At 36.6% G+C, this 19,334-nt stretch overlaps 1 protein-coding gene across 1 annotated transcript in view; it reads left to right on the forward strand.

Moving 5' to 3' along the window:
• Window positions 1–18,688, forward strand: part of ATRNL1 (attractin like 1) — a 431,686-nt gene extending 412,998 nt beyond the window's left edge. Inside the window, exon 29 of the mRNA XM_009087164.4 lies at window positions 14,730–18,688. Within this exon, the coding sequence (XP_009085412.1) occupies window positions 14,730–14,854 (125 nt within the window). The 3' untranslated portion in view covers window positions 14,855–18,688. The remainder of the gene's footprint in view (window positions 1–14,729) is intronic.
• The last annotated feature ends 646 nt before the right edge of the window (window positions 18,689–19,334 follow it).

Raw genomic sequence — 19,334 nt, forward strand, 5'->3', positions numbered from 1 at the left:
CCAAACCAGTTGATTAATGCAATCTTATTGCTCTGTAGATCTAGGAAGCTTTCACATTGACAGTTTTTAACATCAAGCTGTGTCTTTTTTTACTTGTGTTAGAACTGCCAGTGTAGATGGGAGTAAAGTAGGTGGTGTTCTGTCTTACACACCATTAATGTGGCCATTCACAAAGGGCTGCTTGGGGATAGCTGTGGAACAGGGTGTCAGAAATCTCACCTGAAGCCTCTGAAGTACAGAGCAGAACTGAGAGCTGGTAGTGATTTGCAGAACTTTCATTTCTTAGTTCATTATTGCATAAAAGGAAAGTCCAATTAAATTTGCGTGTTTGGCCTGAATTTAAAGGTCTGTGGGTGAAGGAGGTCTGAGAGCATGTTCCTATTCCCAAGGACATTTAGGTGCAGAGCAGAGCTCTGTGTTTGTGCTGTGAGCTCTGTGGGGCACATTGGGCACAAGGCAGTGAAGCTGAGTCCCTGATGGAGCTTGCAGGGAGGTGGCTGAGAAACAGGAACAGCAATTACACCCAAAATGAAAAAGAAAACCATCATGCTCTTCTGAAGAGCTATTCTGTCCATGCTCACTGTAATGTCTAACAGACACAGAGCACATTTCTCTGCAATTTTAAATATTAGTCTGAAGTGCATCTAACCTAGCAATTGAAATCTGTGCAGGAAAATTGGCTGTGCTCTAGGAACTTTTGCCCAGCACTCAGAGCCTGCACAGAATTATACCATTCAAAAGTAATCCTTTCTTGGAGTCATGCTCATATGTATCTTTGCAGACCAGATTACTAGTTGTATATTTATTTACATTTTTTTACCATCTAAAAAATTCAGCCTTGTGTTCTCAGTGCACTGAAGGCAGAGCCAAGCCCTGAAGCTCTCAGAGCTGAGTCACTTTAGATGGCACAGTGATGCACCATATTCATCCTGAACTGTGCAAACCAGGAGATACTGCTTGCATTCAAATTATTGGCAACAAAGTGTGTTAACTCTCATGTGCTCACTGGAATGCTCTGTGCTAGCCTTTGAAAATATAAAATGTAAGAAAAATATGATAATATGAAAAAATCCATAACCTCCTGTCAGACATTGCAATTGCCTGAGTGCTCAGCAGGAGTTAAAGATGGCTAAAAAGTACAAGGTATAAACCATAGCAATGAGTAGCAGATGAGCTGCATTCGAGACTAATAGATTCCTCATGAAAATGCTGTGACATTTATTTTCTATATTAAAAATTCAAATGCAAGTGTTTAGTATGTCTCATACATATCCTCTCTTTCTGTAATTCTGGGACTGGCACAGTTTTGCCTTTAGTCATTTGGGTATTGCTTTTCTATCCACTTTGATCACATTGTGCTTCTGGAATATTCCCACCAGTTATCCTAAGAACTCTGATAACTGCATCTTGTTACATCTGTCCTAGAAACTAAAATATCATGAAGGAGAGTCTCAAATAAAACTGCAGATGAGGAAACCACTACCCTCACCCCCCAAATGTTTATTAGCACCTTTAATATAAATATCTTTATTAATGAGAATCTAACCAACCATCTCAAAAAATATGCCATAAATATATGTATAAAAAACATGCAGCATCCTTTTATTCCTACACAAAGGAAAGCATTTATCATTCTGGTAACACAAGGGACAGAAAACAATGCCAATTCAAAAGCAAAACCTTTCATGATTTAATATTGTTGTTTTGTCCCCTTAGATCCTAGAATGATAAATATTGTTCCTCCTTTTGTCAGCATCAGAAGCACTTTCATATGTGGAATAAAGGCTCATTCATTATAATCATACTGGTTTCTTTCCAGGTTGCTTTTTCCAATCTGGTTCAGAATACATCATGCCAGTGATGCTGTGCCAGATTTCTTGTTGCTATTCCAAAGCTCCACGGGTACCTGTGATGGTACCAGTTTGATTTCTGTTTATGACTGGGGTTTTTATCATTCCTGTTCTAAAGGTTTTAGAGTCCTCACTGTGTCTGGGACTTCATTGCACTGAGAGGTGTACAAAATGTACCTAATCTAGCCTGGACATGCAAGTCAAGTGTCCATGGAGTGTGATCCTCTGGGAAGCCACAGGTGAAGCTTGTTTGGTCTCTTCTGGTTTTCCACAAAGGAGGAGGGAGCCTGTGGACAGCCCTGTGGAGGGGATGGCCCTTCCCTCTAACACTTTCAAGTATTTTTTCTGTGCTGTTTGCTCCTGAGAAGAAGCTGTGAGAGGTCATTGCCTGAGATGTTTGTGCAGAACACAGGGGTCATTCCAGGTGAAATGTCTGTAGCTCCATCCTCATCCCAGCCAGCCAACAACAACCCATTCTGGTTTTGTCTATATTGCAGTATTTCAATAACTCAAAACATACCTTGATTTCAAAATGTCTTTTTGCAAATCCTGTCAGTACTCTAAACAGACTTACATTATTTTCAGACAGAAATACACAAAATTGAGCACATTCTGTTTTAAGGAGAGCTGTTGGCTATGGGGTGATGCCACCCCAACTTTCATTCAGTGGTGGCTTTAGGAAACACTAAACCTAGGTAAACTATCTAATCACTATATTAGCATATATTAGTTAATTTGTGTGCAGCACTTGGGAAGATAACAAGCTCAATATTTTAATACAGTTTCCCTTCCCTGGACACATATCTTGCCTTCATTTTTAAACCACTATGAAAAGGTCAGTAAACATTGATTTTGTAAATGAAAGCTCTAAAATAGGACTTGAAAGAGCTAAAGCTTGGGAGGAGAAAAAAAAAAGTGTGAAAATTCAACTTGTGTAAGTCAGACCATGAATTTTGGGGCTCAGATTTCTCCTACCACTCTTTAGATCTCTAAACAGTCTCAGAAATGACATACCTCACTCTGGAGGCTGTTTGTTCTTGCAAGAGGCTCCTGGCCCTGCTTCCCTCCCCTTGAAACCCATCCCAGTGGACCTGGAGAGGATGTGAGCCCCACTGCCTCGGCCTCTGTGGATATTTAGCAGCTCCATGCACAGCTTACACTGGCACAAAGGATGGCTGTATCCTTGAGGCCACCCCAGTGAGGAAAACACATTTTTTCCCTTTTGCAGTGTGAGTAGAGAAAGCACCATTAGACACATCAAAGATGAAAAGTTGCATGAGAAATGGGCACTAGTTAGCACAAAGTTTTTAAAATCTTGAATGTAAATATTCTTCTTAAAACACAAGTTGGACTCAAATAATGAAATAAGGCTGGCTGCATTTAGATTGTTCACAATCTGCTTCATGGGTCTTAAAGAAATAATTAGGTCAAAGTTCAAATGTAAACATCTATTTTTATCTCTCTTTGCAAATAATGGGTGTGTGTATCTTAGAAAAGAATTGCCCACTAAAATGAGAAGTCATGAGAAGGAAAAGTAATATAAATGATTTTGAGGATGGTTGCAACTTTTTAAACTACCATGCCACCTTCTTACAGCAGTACAATGCAAAGAGGTGAAAGAAAGTAGAAAGGTATTAGAGTATTCTTAGTTGCTAACAGCAGATTCACAAAGAAAATCCCTGATTATTGGAAGTCTATATACTGAATGCTTTGTAAAGGCAGTTAAATGGTGCTGAGTGAAGCTCAACAGAAAAAAAGCAGTAAAAATAAGAATGGAAAATGAAGGTTTATTTGGAAGGAAGGCATTGGAAAGTAATGTGGGAAAAAGCCAGAAATCCTATATATGCATCTTGTTGTATTGTCCAGACAGATAGAACAAAACAAAAATCAACTCAAAGGGTCACACATCCAGACACAAACCTTACAGAGATTTATATGAATCCCTCTTGAGTATGGCTCTTCCCTTTTTGGGGGATAATACCTGATAATTCTGAAGTTCACACATTTTCAAGTCCCATTCCCACCACAGTTTTTCTTTTCCTCTCGCCTTTTAAGACAGATTTCATAAAAAGTGGAATCCCACCTCTTAGAAAAAAAGCAGTTTGCCAGTGATTACCTGCTATTTTCATTCTTTGCACCCAAAATTGCAGCAAGCTTTTAATGAACTAATCCTAAGCATGAACCATGATTTTCACTGTCACCTTTTTTCTTATTCTTTATGAAAATCAATGTTTTCTTATGGCTTCTTCAGAGTCTCAAGTGTATGGTGTCTAATGGTATTGCTTTATAGTTTTATATTACATCTTTATAACTTAGGATAATTATTTATAGTGGCAAATCATCCTGCAGCAGACTGTAGGAAACAGAATGCTGTATTGCACAGCAAAGGGAGAGCAGATCCATGGTTTATTATGTTATTATGTTATAGAAGGCACTTCAGGGGCTACAGAAGAAAGTTTCTCAAATTGTGGCAGCTCTCAGAAGCTGGGAAATACAAAACAGATTTCATTCAAAACACTCTTGGATCATTATCACTGTATATATAGCCATTAAAGTCTAATTGAAATATAGAAAATCAGGAAATAAGAGAACCAAAACTAAGTTTTTCACATGTGATCAAAAAGCATATGGGAAAAAACAGAGGGGAAAAAAGGTCAGCAGTTAAATAGCAAATAGAAGCCTCAGTGCAATTTCTGCTTTTAAAAAACAGATGGGAGATTTAGCACAATTGCAGCAAGGGAGTTCTAATGTCCTGCTGAAGGTTTGTTTCTCCTTCATCACATAGTAAAAGCTTTTTTGAAAATGCTTAAATGAAAACTAGCTCCTAATCACATCCTGGAAACACAAAGACAGCATGGTGCTCTGTACAGCACAGCTATTTCTGATGAAAACTTTGGGAGCAATGCACAAAATTGCTCTGAATTTTGCCTGTTGTCTAAAAGAACCATCCTGACATTGGAAAACTCCAGGCTCTGTGTAAGAGGCACATAGAGCTTGGAGTTTTCCACTGTCAGGATGGTTCTTTTAGAAGAACCATCTTCTTGTCCATGGTTCCATTTCATCAATTTGTTGCTCACATGAATATTGATGAGAATGGGCTGCTGCAGTAACTCTTTCGTGTCACAAAGTGTATTTTCATTGAGTGCATCTTCAGGGAGCTGACACTGTTGAAAAATGGACTTTGTGAGATTTTCTTGACTGTATCTTTCACTTGGTTTCTGCCTTTTTATTTCCACATCCATTTAGTAGCAAGCCCTGTTCACTAGGCCATGAGTTAGAGATCTTATTTTGTTGTGTTAAAAACAGGTGTGCAAATCAGGCTGAGATTTATGCCAAATGAGATCCCAAGAGGAATATTTCATAGCTCCTGCATTTCTAGAGGATGTTGATCCTAACAGGAGAATTGTGGAATCTGAATTTGGTGTGCCAGCAGAATCTTTCTCATTTTTTTTCCCACAGGCATTTAGAGAAATGTTTTAAATGGCAAAAAGTTATAGTTTGATAATCTTTTTTTACAAGAATTGTTGGGGTCTTGGTGTTGTGGGCTCATTTTTTTCAAAAATTTTATTGATTTAATGCATGAATGAGACAATGAGTGCTACTTGTTGGATTAGGAATACACAGAGGTAGGTGGCAAGCTGTGACTGTGGACTATCAGTTTTCCAGTGCTTCCTCTCCAAACTAGGACACATAATATAATAATTTACAGTGGTATGCAGCCATTGTATGACTGTCTCTCAGTTTCAGGCATTTGCTGTACCTGAATGTGTCACACAAGCAGAAACAGTGCTCTTCTACTATCATTTTACTGATATTTATCTATATTGACTGCTCAGGACCAAGTAAGTGTATGTAATGAAGTGTTTAAAATGGAAACCTATTTCCATACAATTTGACAGGTCTAAGTGTGTAATTTTGCCTGTTATAGTCAGAACATGGTCTTTTCAATGTAAAATAGAAGATTCAGTAAAGAATAAATGAGTAGCTGTGTAGCTTACTTGTCCATACTGGAATCCCATACAGGATTATTCTCTTTCAGTGCAGACCATAATTATGGTAGGGCTATTTGTACAAAATGTTTGGGGATCCAAATCTTTATTTTATGGTGTGAGCTTTTCAGTCTTCTACCAAAAATCAATTTTCTTTGTATGCTGATGTTAGATTTGCTAATGGAGCCACCCTAATACTGACAGCAGGGCATTTGTGACTTTATCTTTCTTTTTTTCTTTTTCTTTTCTTTTTCATTGTACTCAAACATTAATTTTACTGAAACTGCAAATAACCTTGTTAGAAATCCTGAGGACCCTGAAGTTGTCACTTTGGTGATATTCAAAATATGGTTCAAAATTCTCAGCACACTTTCTGTCCCGTTGACTTAATTCTGTGTTTCCCTCCCAAGATCCTTTGTTTTGTCAGAGTGACTCCTGGCTATGTAGCTGGGGATGTTCTAAATGTCTAATTGGACATCAGCAGAATACTGAAAAACTGGCCTTGCTATTTGGGCAGAAACAAATTTGTATCAAAGCAGTGGTTAGAGTGATGATGTGTTGCACCAGCATATTGGAAATGGAAAAAAAGGCCAGTTCTTCATAAAGCTTCAAAAGCAAAACTTTAAAATGAGAATTCTCTATGGAAAAGCACTGCAGGTATCATACCTACTGCTGATTGAGCTGTTATCCTATTGAATTTCTGGTGAACTACAATAATTTCTTTGCATGAACATATTCAGTACTTTTTGATTTAAATAAAATTTTTTTACAAGGAAAAAAAATCCTGGCACCTGCAACATAAAGGGTGCAAGAGAGAGAAGAAGGATCTTAGAGGATTATTGTTCTAATCTTCTTCCTTAAAAGTAAATGGTAATTTAAGTTGTATTGTTTTATCTCCAGCATGGGCAGAATTGGCCCCTTTTGGGCCCTTAAACCTATTGTCTTTAAGGTGGTGTGTTTTGTCTTGAGGAGGAGAGTAGTAAAGCCACAAATCTGACAGTGTGTGTTATCACCCAGATGGAGCATTAGGGAGGGATTCATAAAAACTGAATTTCACCTGGCGAGGTTTATCACCCCAGATTTCCTCTACAGACAGAAAGAGATCTGCTTTAAATCACCCCCTGCCAGAAAGGCCCCTCTGGAGGGAAGCAAACCCCAGTGACTACTGCTGCCTTTTCTCCTTCTGAGTGTTCTCCTGATTGCTCAGTTGTGTTCCAACCTGCTCTGTTTCCCAGATGCTCACACAGAGATATTCACACACACACACACAGAGATTCTGATTACTGAATTGCATGAAATATAATTCAGCCCTGTAATAATGGCCAATCACACTCTGTTTATATGGATGATAAATCTCTGTCCCACAGGTGTTCATCCCTCTCATGATGTATAGTGAGACTTTAACTTTCATCACAGTGGTTAAAGCATCCAATTGCATGAATGGGTTTGGGTAAAGAGCTTTCAAAATGTTGTAACTCAAGCTCACAATTTTTTACAGCTTTCATATCTTCATTTTGCTCTGATTTGCATCCATGGTCCAAGTAAAAAGAGTTTGCTGAAGATAGAGACAAAGTGTAAAATGAGGCTGTACAGGCAACCTTGAGTGTACCAGGCTGGAGGAGACTTTTGCAATCCAGACTTGTGTAATTACTGTGGAGGGGTTCATAAACTAACCCCACCTGGGCCATAACTGTGATACTGACTTCTAAAAAAAAAAAAATTATGATTTTGTTTGTATTAAACCAGGTATTCCTAAAAGTAAGTGAAAATAGAGCTTCTTCAATACTCTGAGTAGACTTTTTCTCTTCTGCAGAAATGGGTTTACAAGACCAAATTAGATTCTGGCATGATTAATGCATCTCACCAAATTCTTGCAGAGTAGCAAATTAGTTTATAGTGATTTTCTTGAAAACAAATTAAACGGCTGCACAACATCACAAGAATAGAGATGTTTTTCATAGCATGTGGATAAATGATTCAATGGAAGTGAGATGTAATCAAACTGAAAATGTAATCCAAATGTTTCAAATATTACTGTCCATTGTAGAAAAATGTGTAATTACTTGCATTTTAATGCATGATGTGTAATATACAGTGGCAGAGCAGCAAGGAATTAATCTGCATGAGATTTGCACATATTCTAAGTAGATTATTCCTTTTTTGGTGTTTTTTGTTATCATTCTGTTAAAAACAATGTGACAAGAAGATTTGACCTCAGGTTGTACCAGGGGAGGTTTAGATTGGCTGTTAGGAAAAACTTCTTCACCAAAAGGGTTGTCAGGCTCTGGGACAGGCTGCCCAGGGAAGTGGTGAAATCACCTTTGCTGGAGGTGTTTAAAAGACATGTGGCACTCAGGGACGTTTTATTGGTGGACTTTGCAGTGTTAATGGTTGGAACCCCATAATCATAAGGGTCTTTTCCAACCTAAACAATTTAATGGTCCCATGGTTCTTATGTTCCAGGAGGGCTTGAGCTGAGAAAAGAGGGTGGGAGAAAAAAGCTCCAGTGAATCAATGTCAGATTGCCCCATTCCATTACTGTAAAATCTCCAGCTCCCCACTGGGTCCACTTCACCAGGACACCTTTTGAAGCATCCCAGAGTGCCTTGTCACCTTCCCTTTGTCCATATCCAGAGAGGCCAAACAGCCCATGCTGGCTCTCAGTCACTGGCAGGCTGGATTGTTGAAAGGCACCAGATGTTGTACAGACCTGGATTTCAGACCAAACTATGGATATCTCACTCTGAAAGGGAAGGAGAACTGCCTGACTGCATTAAAAAGAAAAAAAAAAGAGAAAAAAATCCTTACTGGCCCCGTGGAATACAAATATTTCACACAAATATGTAGGGCCATTTCCTTTTCACAGTGAGAAAATTTGGGAAAGGATGAACATTTCTTCTAAGAGCCTTTATTGTATAGTCTGCATTTCCCACAAACTGACAGCAGGTAATTTATAAGTCTATTCTGGGAATAAGAATTTCTTAGTCCCTTTTAGTTAGCCCTTATTACTAAATGGCAAAGGTGTAATAAAAAGGAGCATGACATCTTCTCTCTACTAGTGTGTGGCTATTTAATTCCACACTATCATTATTTAGTTTATTATTGTTATGGTTTAAGCTCTGTCTCATATTTTCCTTATTTAATTAAGTTATATGCAAAAGAAAAGGAAAACATACCTCCTGGCCCCTTGGCTGTCTTCCCATCTTGCAAAAATTATCACTGGAAAAAAAAAATGATGGGGTTACTTGCCCAAAGTAATTTCCTTGTTAGTTTAGTTTGTTTAATATATCTTTCCAAAAGTAAGAACGGTGTCAACTTAAAATACACATTCATGCACCAAACAGGAAGAGAAGCCCATAAAAAGACTGTGAATTTGAGGTGCTGTCAGCTTGTCCTTTTAAAAATAATCTAATTCAAATAAAAAAAACATTCAATATGACAGGCTATGAAGACACTTATTGTTCCTGGCAGATGCTTATGATTATTTTTCTCTGTGACTAAGTCTGCGATCTCTGGATACTGTCTAGGCACACCTGCCAGATCAGGAAACTCAGATACACATGAAGGATTTGACTATTTTCTGACTTTGAAATGAACTTAGATCTGTTGTGTTCTTCTTGCCATATACAGTCTTGAACTTCAGATGACTCTTAATTTTTCTCCTGGAAAGTACTGTTGTATCAGGTTTGTACTTGCTTAGGAGAGGGCTCTGTGCATCACGTTTTAAAGTACCACATTTTGTTCTGGTTCTGTTTTATGTGCCTTTTTGGATGTCTCCCAGCATGACTTGATCCATAGCAGAGGAGTATGCAGCACAAGGAACAGGCTGGCCTTTTCAGTCATGAAAATGAAGCCTGAGTTGGTCTGCTTGGAAGCAGTTTGGTTGGGAACACAGGAACAACCAGAAAATTGTGAAACTATTGCTAAACAACTAAATTGAATATGACTATTTCTAGCACAGTATCTCATAGAAAGTGAGAGAATTTCTTCCCTGGGTACTCAGAAATACTGCCTAGTAACAATCTTTTAGAATGTTATGCTGCTTCTAGAATGCTATGCTCCCCCACTATTACAGACATCATAATGAACAAATTTTTTTTTCTATGAAGAATAAATGTGTTCATTCCATAAACATGATGGTCAATGTCATCTGTTTCTTCAAATTAAGAAGTAGGTAATACACAACTTCATTATTAACTGGGGGGATTGTATATGATTTGTGTGTGTGCATATATATAAAAGTGTTACATAATAGCATATTTATATTACATTATTACATAATTTTGATATGTATATATATATATATATATATATACATATGCATATACCATTAATTCACATATTATATACATTGTGTACTTTTCAGAAAGTGTTTTTATAGACTTGAGATATTGATAAATGGCAGAGTTCATTAAAATTCCCTACATTATAACTGACAGTTTTATTGAACATGAAATTGCCTCCATTGCTTCACTGTGTGCTATGGTGGCTTTCACGAGGCACCACAGTCTGTGATTCTCATCACTGAGTGCATCTTCAAACAGCTCTGATCCATTTCTACAGACTTCCATGGGCAGTAAGTCTTCCACAGTGGCAATATTTTGAGTAAGAGATCCTTTATGATAAAAGGAGTCTGTCCAGAATGGGGTGAGCATGTACAGTAATGCCAATCTCTAAAGAATTAACAGATGGAAGGAACACAAAGCCTTGTGGGCACTGAAGGGTGAAGCCGTGACTTTAATAATATAGTGTTTACCCAGTCTTTTCTGTTGAAGTGTCTCTGTATGGCAGCTGGCATTTTATTTTCGTTGCTTAAAGTCACCTTAAACAATGACTATAATTTTGGTTGAAATGTCAAACAAATCTAATTGATCTACCTGACTCGTAGTTATTTTATTGTCTTCAGGTTTCTGAATGTTCTGATTCTGCATAACAATGACGTGTAGAAATTTAATCAAATGAAGACATCTATCCAAATGTTATGTCTGAATAATGCATATTCAAATTGAAAGGAAACATTTCCAGTTACCTGCCTAATCTGAGGTCATTATTTGTTCCCTTACTTTTAACAAAAGAGATAGTAAGAATTCCATGCATTTCTCATTAAAATGAACAGTAGAGGAGGAAAGAAAGGTTTTAAATATGCACACCATTATGTAAGACTAATTTTTCCGATGTAGGGGTTTTTTTCTACTTTGAGAGATAGCATAGCCTTACATCAGTTCAAATGTAGTTGTATACAATCAGAGGAAAAATGTTTAAACATCCCAGCATGGGTATTTCCATTTAAATCTGATTACAGTGAAATAAAACTGTAGCTATTAAAGGTTTAGAAGAACTACAAATACAAGCAGTAAAAGAAGACAGTTAGTAAATGAGGTAGTAAAACATTTCAGCAGGGCAAACAGTTTATAGCACTCAGCCTTCCTGTAGCAGACTGTGCTATTCACCACAGACCCGTGCACTGTTCCCTGAACTGCACTTAAACCTGCAATTAACCTTTCACGCCTAATGAAGCTGTTTTGCTGCAAAATTAAAATATATAGTACTGCCTGTTTTTACAGAGACTGGGAGGAGAGCATCTCAGAATGAATGACTTTTTCAGATGCTCTGGTTTGAATGCAGGATTAAAGGGCTGTTTGTATATAATCTGTGAATGTGCTTTTCAAGGTAATCTCATTTGATTTGCTGAATTTTATCCCTCTACTGATTAATAGTTTTGCACTATTGTGTAAAAAAAAAAAAAAGGAAAAAATTCACACCTCAGTAATTTTATGATTAGAGACTTCCTGAGAATAAACTGTTAACATTTAACTTCCATTAAGAAAGACAATAGTTCTGCTAAAGATAACCAAGTTCATATTGCTTCCTCTGGTGTTTTCCTCATTGTGGATGCAATTATCTCTTACAGAAATATACTTTCCACTTAAAATTTGACTGGGCTTACTTCTAATGACTTGTACATGCAGATCCTTAAAACCAGCTAGAGGTTGTTTGAGCAGCATAGAACTAGGTCAGGTTATTTCTATAACATTTGGTAGGAAAACAAACTAAATTTAAAAATAGGGCTGGTTCTGCAACTAAGATTGAATTTAGAGAAATTAGAGGTGACCCGTTGAGTCTCCATGTGGGATCCTTTCTGATTCCACTATTCCTTTCTGCCATATTGCTCAAGAGTCAGAAGCAACCAGGGACCCTGTACTGATTTGGAAAATACCAGTTTGATGTTAGATAGGACACTTAAACAGCAGCATTCAGAGAGGGAGGGTAAATGTAATAACTTAGGAGTTGAGGTAACACATCTTGAGCACTGTACAATTTACAGTTCCAACTTCAATGACTGTAAATGTATTCACATTTATTATTTAGATTAAAAACCTGTAACATCAAGGGAATGTTTTGGTTTTGTTGGGTTTTTTTTTTTAATGAATATTTAAGCCACAGCATTTTCTTCTGTTTTATTTTGATGTAAATTCTCCTTGCACAAAGTGTCTGTGCACAAGCTTGACTTGGTAAATGAAATTCCTTTAGACTGCCAGTCTGAAATAATGAATTGTTCCACCAGTTAATTGTATTGCTTTGATAACAAGGAACTATGCTGGGCGTAGAGAACATAATAAATGAATTTCATCAGATGATTTGTGTGACATTTTGAAAAATGATCTTCTGTAGAGACCTGATTTTAATGGAATTCTATCAACATGTACATCCCAGTATGCAGTGTTAGACCTAAGGATTCCTTTTTGATAGTTTTTATATTAAGTGAGGTTAGCTTAATGCATCCAAATATATTTTAAAGTAGCTTATTAAATTAAAAAATCTGTTTACTAATAATACTCCTTCTGTTTAGCCCAGTCCCTAAGCCTAGCTGTTGGAGATGGGATGACATGTAAGCAATCATCAAAATGTTACTTAGGTTTTATCCCTGAATTTGCTAATACCTAAGTATACTGTCTAAACTTTAAAGGTGCCTCAAAGATTTCAACAATTTAATTTGTCAGAGTCCAATTTTAAGCATCACTGGCTCATGGCACGAAATATTTGTGTATGTAAGAAAAAACAACTTGATTCATCTTGGCTCTTACATATCCTGAAAGGTATCAATGATAATTGTACTTAGCGTTTACAGTAGCGTGCGTTTTTAAAATCTGGATGCACATTTATCAATTCTTGCAACTTTTTTGTGACTTAGGAAAGGTGATGTTACCAGTGTGCAACAGCATAGATTTTTCAGGATACTGGAAACCTGAACTAAATGTGATCATATATCTTATATTATGAAAGAAGACTTGTAGCAACACTTGTTCGTGAAAAACAATTTGTGCACAGTTTCTTAGTAGATAAGAGCTGTAATGAGAGATTGCATGAGAAGTATTGCAAAATTGGAATCTGTGTAATAGATAAATTGAGTTTGATATTGGCTTGAGGTAAGGAATAGATACTTCTTGTTAAACATGGTGAAAAGTGCTTTCAAAGGCTTCCTTGGACAGTGGTGGTGTTATTGGCTGGAGAATGAAAAGTTTTGGGTTGCATGGAGAGTCAGCACCATCCTTATCTACATTTTGGCTATATGTAGATGGAGTTTTTGTGATTTGTTTGCAGTAGAAAGTATAAATGATGTGAATACTCCTAATCCATTTGATTGCAATATTAAAAGCCTAGGACTGTGTGTTGTTAATCACAGCATTTTAGAAGTTACTAATTTCTAAAAAGGATGCAGTAGCAAGGAAATGGAAGAGTAAATTGTTAAGATATTAACTTCTGAGGTCTAGAAGGGAAGCTGGATGAGGAGTGGCTAAGGTCCCTTGGTCTGTTCAGCCTGGAGAAGAGGAGACTGAGGGCGACCTCAGTGCAGTTCCAGCTTCCTCATGAGGGAAAGAACAGGGTCAGACACTGATCCCTGCTCGGTGGTGATCAGGGACAGAACCCGAGGGAACAGCCTGAAGTTGTGCCAGGAGAGCTTTGGGTTGGATATTAGGAGAAAATACTTCATCTAGAGGGTGGTTGGCACTGGAACAGGCCCCAGGGCAGTGGTCACAGCACTGACAGAGTTCAAGAAGGATGTGAACAATGCACACGGTGGGATTCTTGGTACTGTCCTGTTCAGGGCCAGAAGCAGGAGTTGATGATCCTTGTGGGTCCTTTGCAACTCAGAATATTCTGTGTTTCTATGATTCCTAAGCATGCTGGTGTATGCCCTTGGCAATACCCTGGTAAGATAACAACAGGTCATGAAATATCAACAAATTACCCATAATCCAAACCAGAAGAGTTTTGTGAGTTGAAAACATTTAGAATTTACCCAGGCCATCATGGTTCACTACTTGTTTACAGATCTGTGCTTTCTAGAAAGATATTTTCATATCTTTTTGTGGTAAATATTAACTTCTGGATATTCCCCAATTAAAGAGGCATATATATATATATTTTGCAAAGGCAGTATTCAGGGATACAAGGTTATCCTAGATGCAGTTTCTGTTTCTCTCTTATTTTCTGATTTGATGATTTTCTCAATTTCTGCATGCAATGCACATACCTTTAATATGAGAAAGTTCATGTTGGAAAGCTTCTGGTCCACATAACCAGGAAAATGGTCATAAAGAGAGGTCATGCTAAGATCACACAGCAAATCAATAAGAGACACAAATGGTACTCAGTTCTCCTTATTTCCAGTCTGGTGTTTTAACTGCATTTTTTTCCTTCCACTGTCTCTTCACTGTTACCAAGTAGCATTTAAGAAAGTGAGAACTTGTTATCTGCCTTTGAAATGAAACTGATCACTTCCGGGAAAGTACATAAACTTGCCTTGAAAGAAACCATCACGCTGCTCTGGAATTCTTCTCAGGAAAGCTGAGCATTAAATTTTGTTTTTCTTTTATTTATCTTACAGGTCTTGCAATTGCAAGTGCTCTGATAGACATTTCACAACAGAAGCCTGCAGACTGTAAAGATAAGAGTTCAGGAGTCAGGAATCGAAAGCATCACCTTTCAACACGTCAAGGAACTTGTGTCTGAGAGTCAAAAACTACAATTGTATATTCTGTAATGTTTTCTTTTTAAATGGCTTCCATTGAAAGCTATACTACAGCCTCAGTTTTTATGGAGGCAAATCTATGGATGAGCACATGAGGTACTGTGCTCTGTTATAGTCACACAGCCTGCCATCCCCCAAAGCAGAACTAACTTCTGGTAGGTATGAGCGTGCCTGATGAGCTTTAATAAAGAGTGGATCCTGGTACCAACAAAATACAAAATAAAATACTGAGTATTCTTAATCCTGAACATATCAGAGCAGGGAAAATCCTTGGACAGGACTAGGAGAAACTTCACGATTTTTTTGTAATGAAGAAACAAATTGTATAATTGAAAACTGAGCAAATTCCAAGAAGCTAAAGGAAATCTTTGTATAGCTTAATGTAACAATGGGAATTGTACAGTTCTTTCCTTCTAATTGGCATTAAGATTTCTTTCCAGCAAGCAGGAATAAAGAGAATCATTTGGATTTAAGTGTTTTTTTACCATTGCCCAGAAGAGGTAAGCAGCTTTTGAATTTAGCACAGGTGCATCCCAAGAACACCACATGTAATATTTGAAAGATAATTCTATTAAATACTATGACTTAAACATTTAATGATTATTTTTCTTGACATTGAAAAAAAACCCTCATAAACATAATTTGTGCTGCAGAAGAGTGATGGGTGGGCTTTCTTTTCTGTACCTCAGAGTTTGTCCTGAATTAAGGATATTTTACAAAGAGGGTCCTCCATGCCAGCTAAATGATCAGCAAAATTAATTGAGCATGGAAAAGCTGCTTTACAGTATTTTTCCCAAGAGAGTCTCCCGAGACTGCAAATCCAAGGAGAGTTGAAAATGCTGTTATTCAACCTGCTCCCATTTCAATATTGAAATTTGCTAGTATCTATATATTGTCCTGACCTGTAAGCAGAAGAGATTAATCCCAGTCAGCATTTTGGCTCTTGTTTTTGTTTTTATAATAAAGTGTGGATATTTTTTTTTCCTCACAATTGCAGAATTTCATCTCATTGTCACTTTAGCACCTGTTCAGGAATTACCCTCTATAAATAAATAAATGTTTAAAAATCCATCTTGCTTCCAACATTAGCTGTCAAATCCTACAACAGTATGGAGCCTCACACAATCAGTACTCAACAACAGAAAGCAGATGAAAGAATTTCCTTTGTGAAGGACTTTAGTCTTTTGGGGGCTCAGTAACCACCACAGATAACCTGGCAACCAGCTTTAATGGCCCTCACTCTTTTTATTTACTCAAAATTCATAAACATAGAAAAGAGTGAGAGAATGCTGAGGGGCAGGTAGCAGATGTGTCATATTCTCATTTATGCATTGCACATTGACAGAGTGTAATATGAAACCAGTAGTTTTGTACAAGCTTGTTGAAAGTATAGTTTCTCAACTCTGAATTTTGCCACCATCCTAGTATGGGAGAGTGATACAGAGGTATAAATGTCTCATGTAATGATAGACTTTTGGTAAATATGAAAGATATAAAAAAAAGATAATTGATGTTTACTACTATATCTGTATTTTTTATGTTCTTTTTATTTCAGAAAGATGATGACATTTTACTGTTTATAGTTGACTACATAGTTACTTGCATGCCATGGTGGTGCAGTAGCAGTAATAAAGCCCTGTTGTGAGTTGTGTTTATTTCCTAAAGCCATTCATACATAGAAGTACTCAGCTTAATTTGGATGAGGACTAAATGTAAAAAATAATTATTGAAAAGGAACAATTGTACAGTATGTAGTTATATCTTATACAGGAGTATTAGGTTGCATCTAACCATGATTGCTCTATTGTTTTGATAAATTATGCACTTATGAATTATGGTATAATTATTTCTTATACTGGCATGATTGTTTCAGTATTTTCATATCTTAAAATAAGATTATTATCTTAAAATAATACCATCTTGTGACTTTTATTGCCTATTCTGACCTCATATAACCTAAAACTTTAAAAATTCATTTTTAAAGGTTCTGTTGGGAACTTTGAACCAGTGCTACTTAGCCTAGTGAAAAAATTGTCCTTTGAAAACAGCCCTTTCTGCCAGTTTTAAAGTTAATCTGTTCAAGTGAATATAAACTGATGGGACTGGTTTACATGATGCACACACTTAGGAAAAAGAAAGAGCCACTAGTCTGAAATATATTCCAAACTCTGTATTATCCTCAATCTAAGAATTTTACATAAGGAATGTACAGTGTGTTTTGGGAATGCACTGTTAACCCCATGCACAGAAAGACCATCCAGTCCTGTAGGAGAGTTTTGACTGTGCTCATTGACACAGGATTACATTCCTCTGTATCTCAAGCAGAGTTTGAAAAATACTTGAAAATCAGGTGTGAGTTTTAAAGGGAATAAAATATTTTACTGCACACTGAAGATAGGCAAATAGTGATCAGCCATTTCACTGTGTTTTCAGGTGAAAATGTTATTTTACTGTACAAGAAAAGCATGTTTGTCATGGGATCATTCAGCATTTCCCTTCACTCTGAGAATTTTTTTTCTGAAGTATCTTTCTACTCCCAGGATCCCTGATTGCATGCAAATTAGTAAATTCATATAATAATGAAGTAAATAAAAATACTTATATAATGGCCACACTTAAAACCAAGAAGTTTGCAAACACGTACCAAAGTTTTCTTTTTGGAAGATATAAATAGCATAAATGTCTGATAACTACATTTTACTAGTTGTTGACAAGTGCAAACTTTTTGGTAACGACCACTGTACATCAGATGAGATGGTCTCTGAACAGTCCCATTATGATTGTGTCAAGAAAAGGCCATAATTTTTTTAAACCCTGTTGTCCAATTTAACTTTGGAACCCTTTCTTAGAGTCAGAAAATGTTGGATGGCCTGTTTTACTCTTAATGTGATTTTTATTGGATGAAAAATAAATGAGTAAGTGCTGTTCTGGTAAGTAAGGCCCAGTGAAGTTCTGATTGTCAGGATTCAACCTCCCCCTCCTCAATCTGTGGGTTCTGCTGAGGGAAATCCAGCAGCTACAAATTACTGTTCCAGATATGAGATAGCCTGTCCATGGTAACATGGGTTCAGTACTTCAGTTCCTCTTTGTATTTCTATATTTATATAAAATCCTGAAACTACTTCAATTGAATTTGCACTCTTCAGAATGTTTGCTTCTGTTCATTGCATTCCTATGAAATGTAATGAAATGTTTGTTCACCTGTACAAAAAAAAAGGTTATCAGTATGTTGCCACTATTAATATTATTGAATAAAAAAGGTCAAATTTTTGACATGTTAAGGCATGAATATACCATTAAGGAACATCCAAATTCATCTGATTTGAGAATTTTCGTAGCTGACTGCTCTTTTTATACATAAAGTTTCCTCTCATCTTCCCAAATTAAAAACATTTTGACAATTTCAGATTGGGGCATGGAATTTGTTATTTGTAAAATCTGAAGCAATAATTATTTTCTAAATAATATAATGTAGAGGCTGGAATCCTGATGGTAAGAATTTTAGTTTGGGATCACTTTATCAGATGTTCAATCTTCATGCATAATAACTTTCCTGGTATTCATATAAATCATAAAATCATGATGTATCTAATTTCATTACCAATTTTTTAAAAAGCATCTGAAAGGTTTCTTGACAATAAAGAAAAATTCTCTGTTAAAGGTGATTTACAATCCCTCTTTTTTAAAAGCAAAGTTGTCCTGTTCAGAATATTCAACATTATTGGGGAAAATGAAATAAATTAACTGTATTTTTTCCACTGTCTAAGATGCAGAATTACCTGAAAAGCTGTAGTTTGCTGATACTTATTTCAGATCTAAAGTGTGGAATACCCAAGGCTATTTTAGGTGCTTATAAAAAATAATAACAAGCCCAGAAATGTCTGCAGGTGGCCAGAACTTCCCATGCTGTCTGCAGTTGTACTTCCTCATTAAATACTGACAAGAGAGCACAAAGATGGCAAAAAAAGTCCTTGCACAATCTGGGCTTGTACAACTCAGGGCCATACATATGTTGTTTCAGCTTTTCCTTATTTAATGCAATTTTTCTTTCATAAGGATTGTTTATATTTCTATATGACTGCCTGTGTGGCCACATGTGGCCATTTCCATGGCTGCAGGTATTTCTGATTTGGAAAATCATCATCTTGTACATAGAGCTGGAATTCTAGTGGCTCTCTGAAATTTATTGTGAGACTGAAGAGGGACTAATATCACCCCAGGCTTGGTCATGTATGCTGAAACTTGTTTGTGTCTTGAAACAACATTTCTGTGCCCTTGCTGATATGTTAAAAACTGCCTTTTTCTAAAATGAGAAAGCAAGAGTAGAGCCAATGAGCAAAGCAAACAATTATTTTTGAAGCATATGTATGTGTGTGTGTGTGTGTGTGCCTATATGTATATATTATAAATATACATGTATAATGGATTATGTAGTTGGTTTCACAGCTGATCTAAATCAGA

The sequence above is a fragment of the Serinus canaria genome, chromosome 6, assembly GCF_022539315.1.
Source record: "Serinus canaria isolate serCan28SL12 chromosome 6, serCan2020, whole genome shotgun sequence".
NCBI classification, from domain to species: domain Eukaryota; kingdom Metazoa; phylum Chordata; class Aves; order Passeriformes; family Fringillidae; genus Serinus; species Serinus canaria.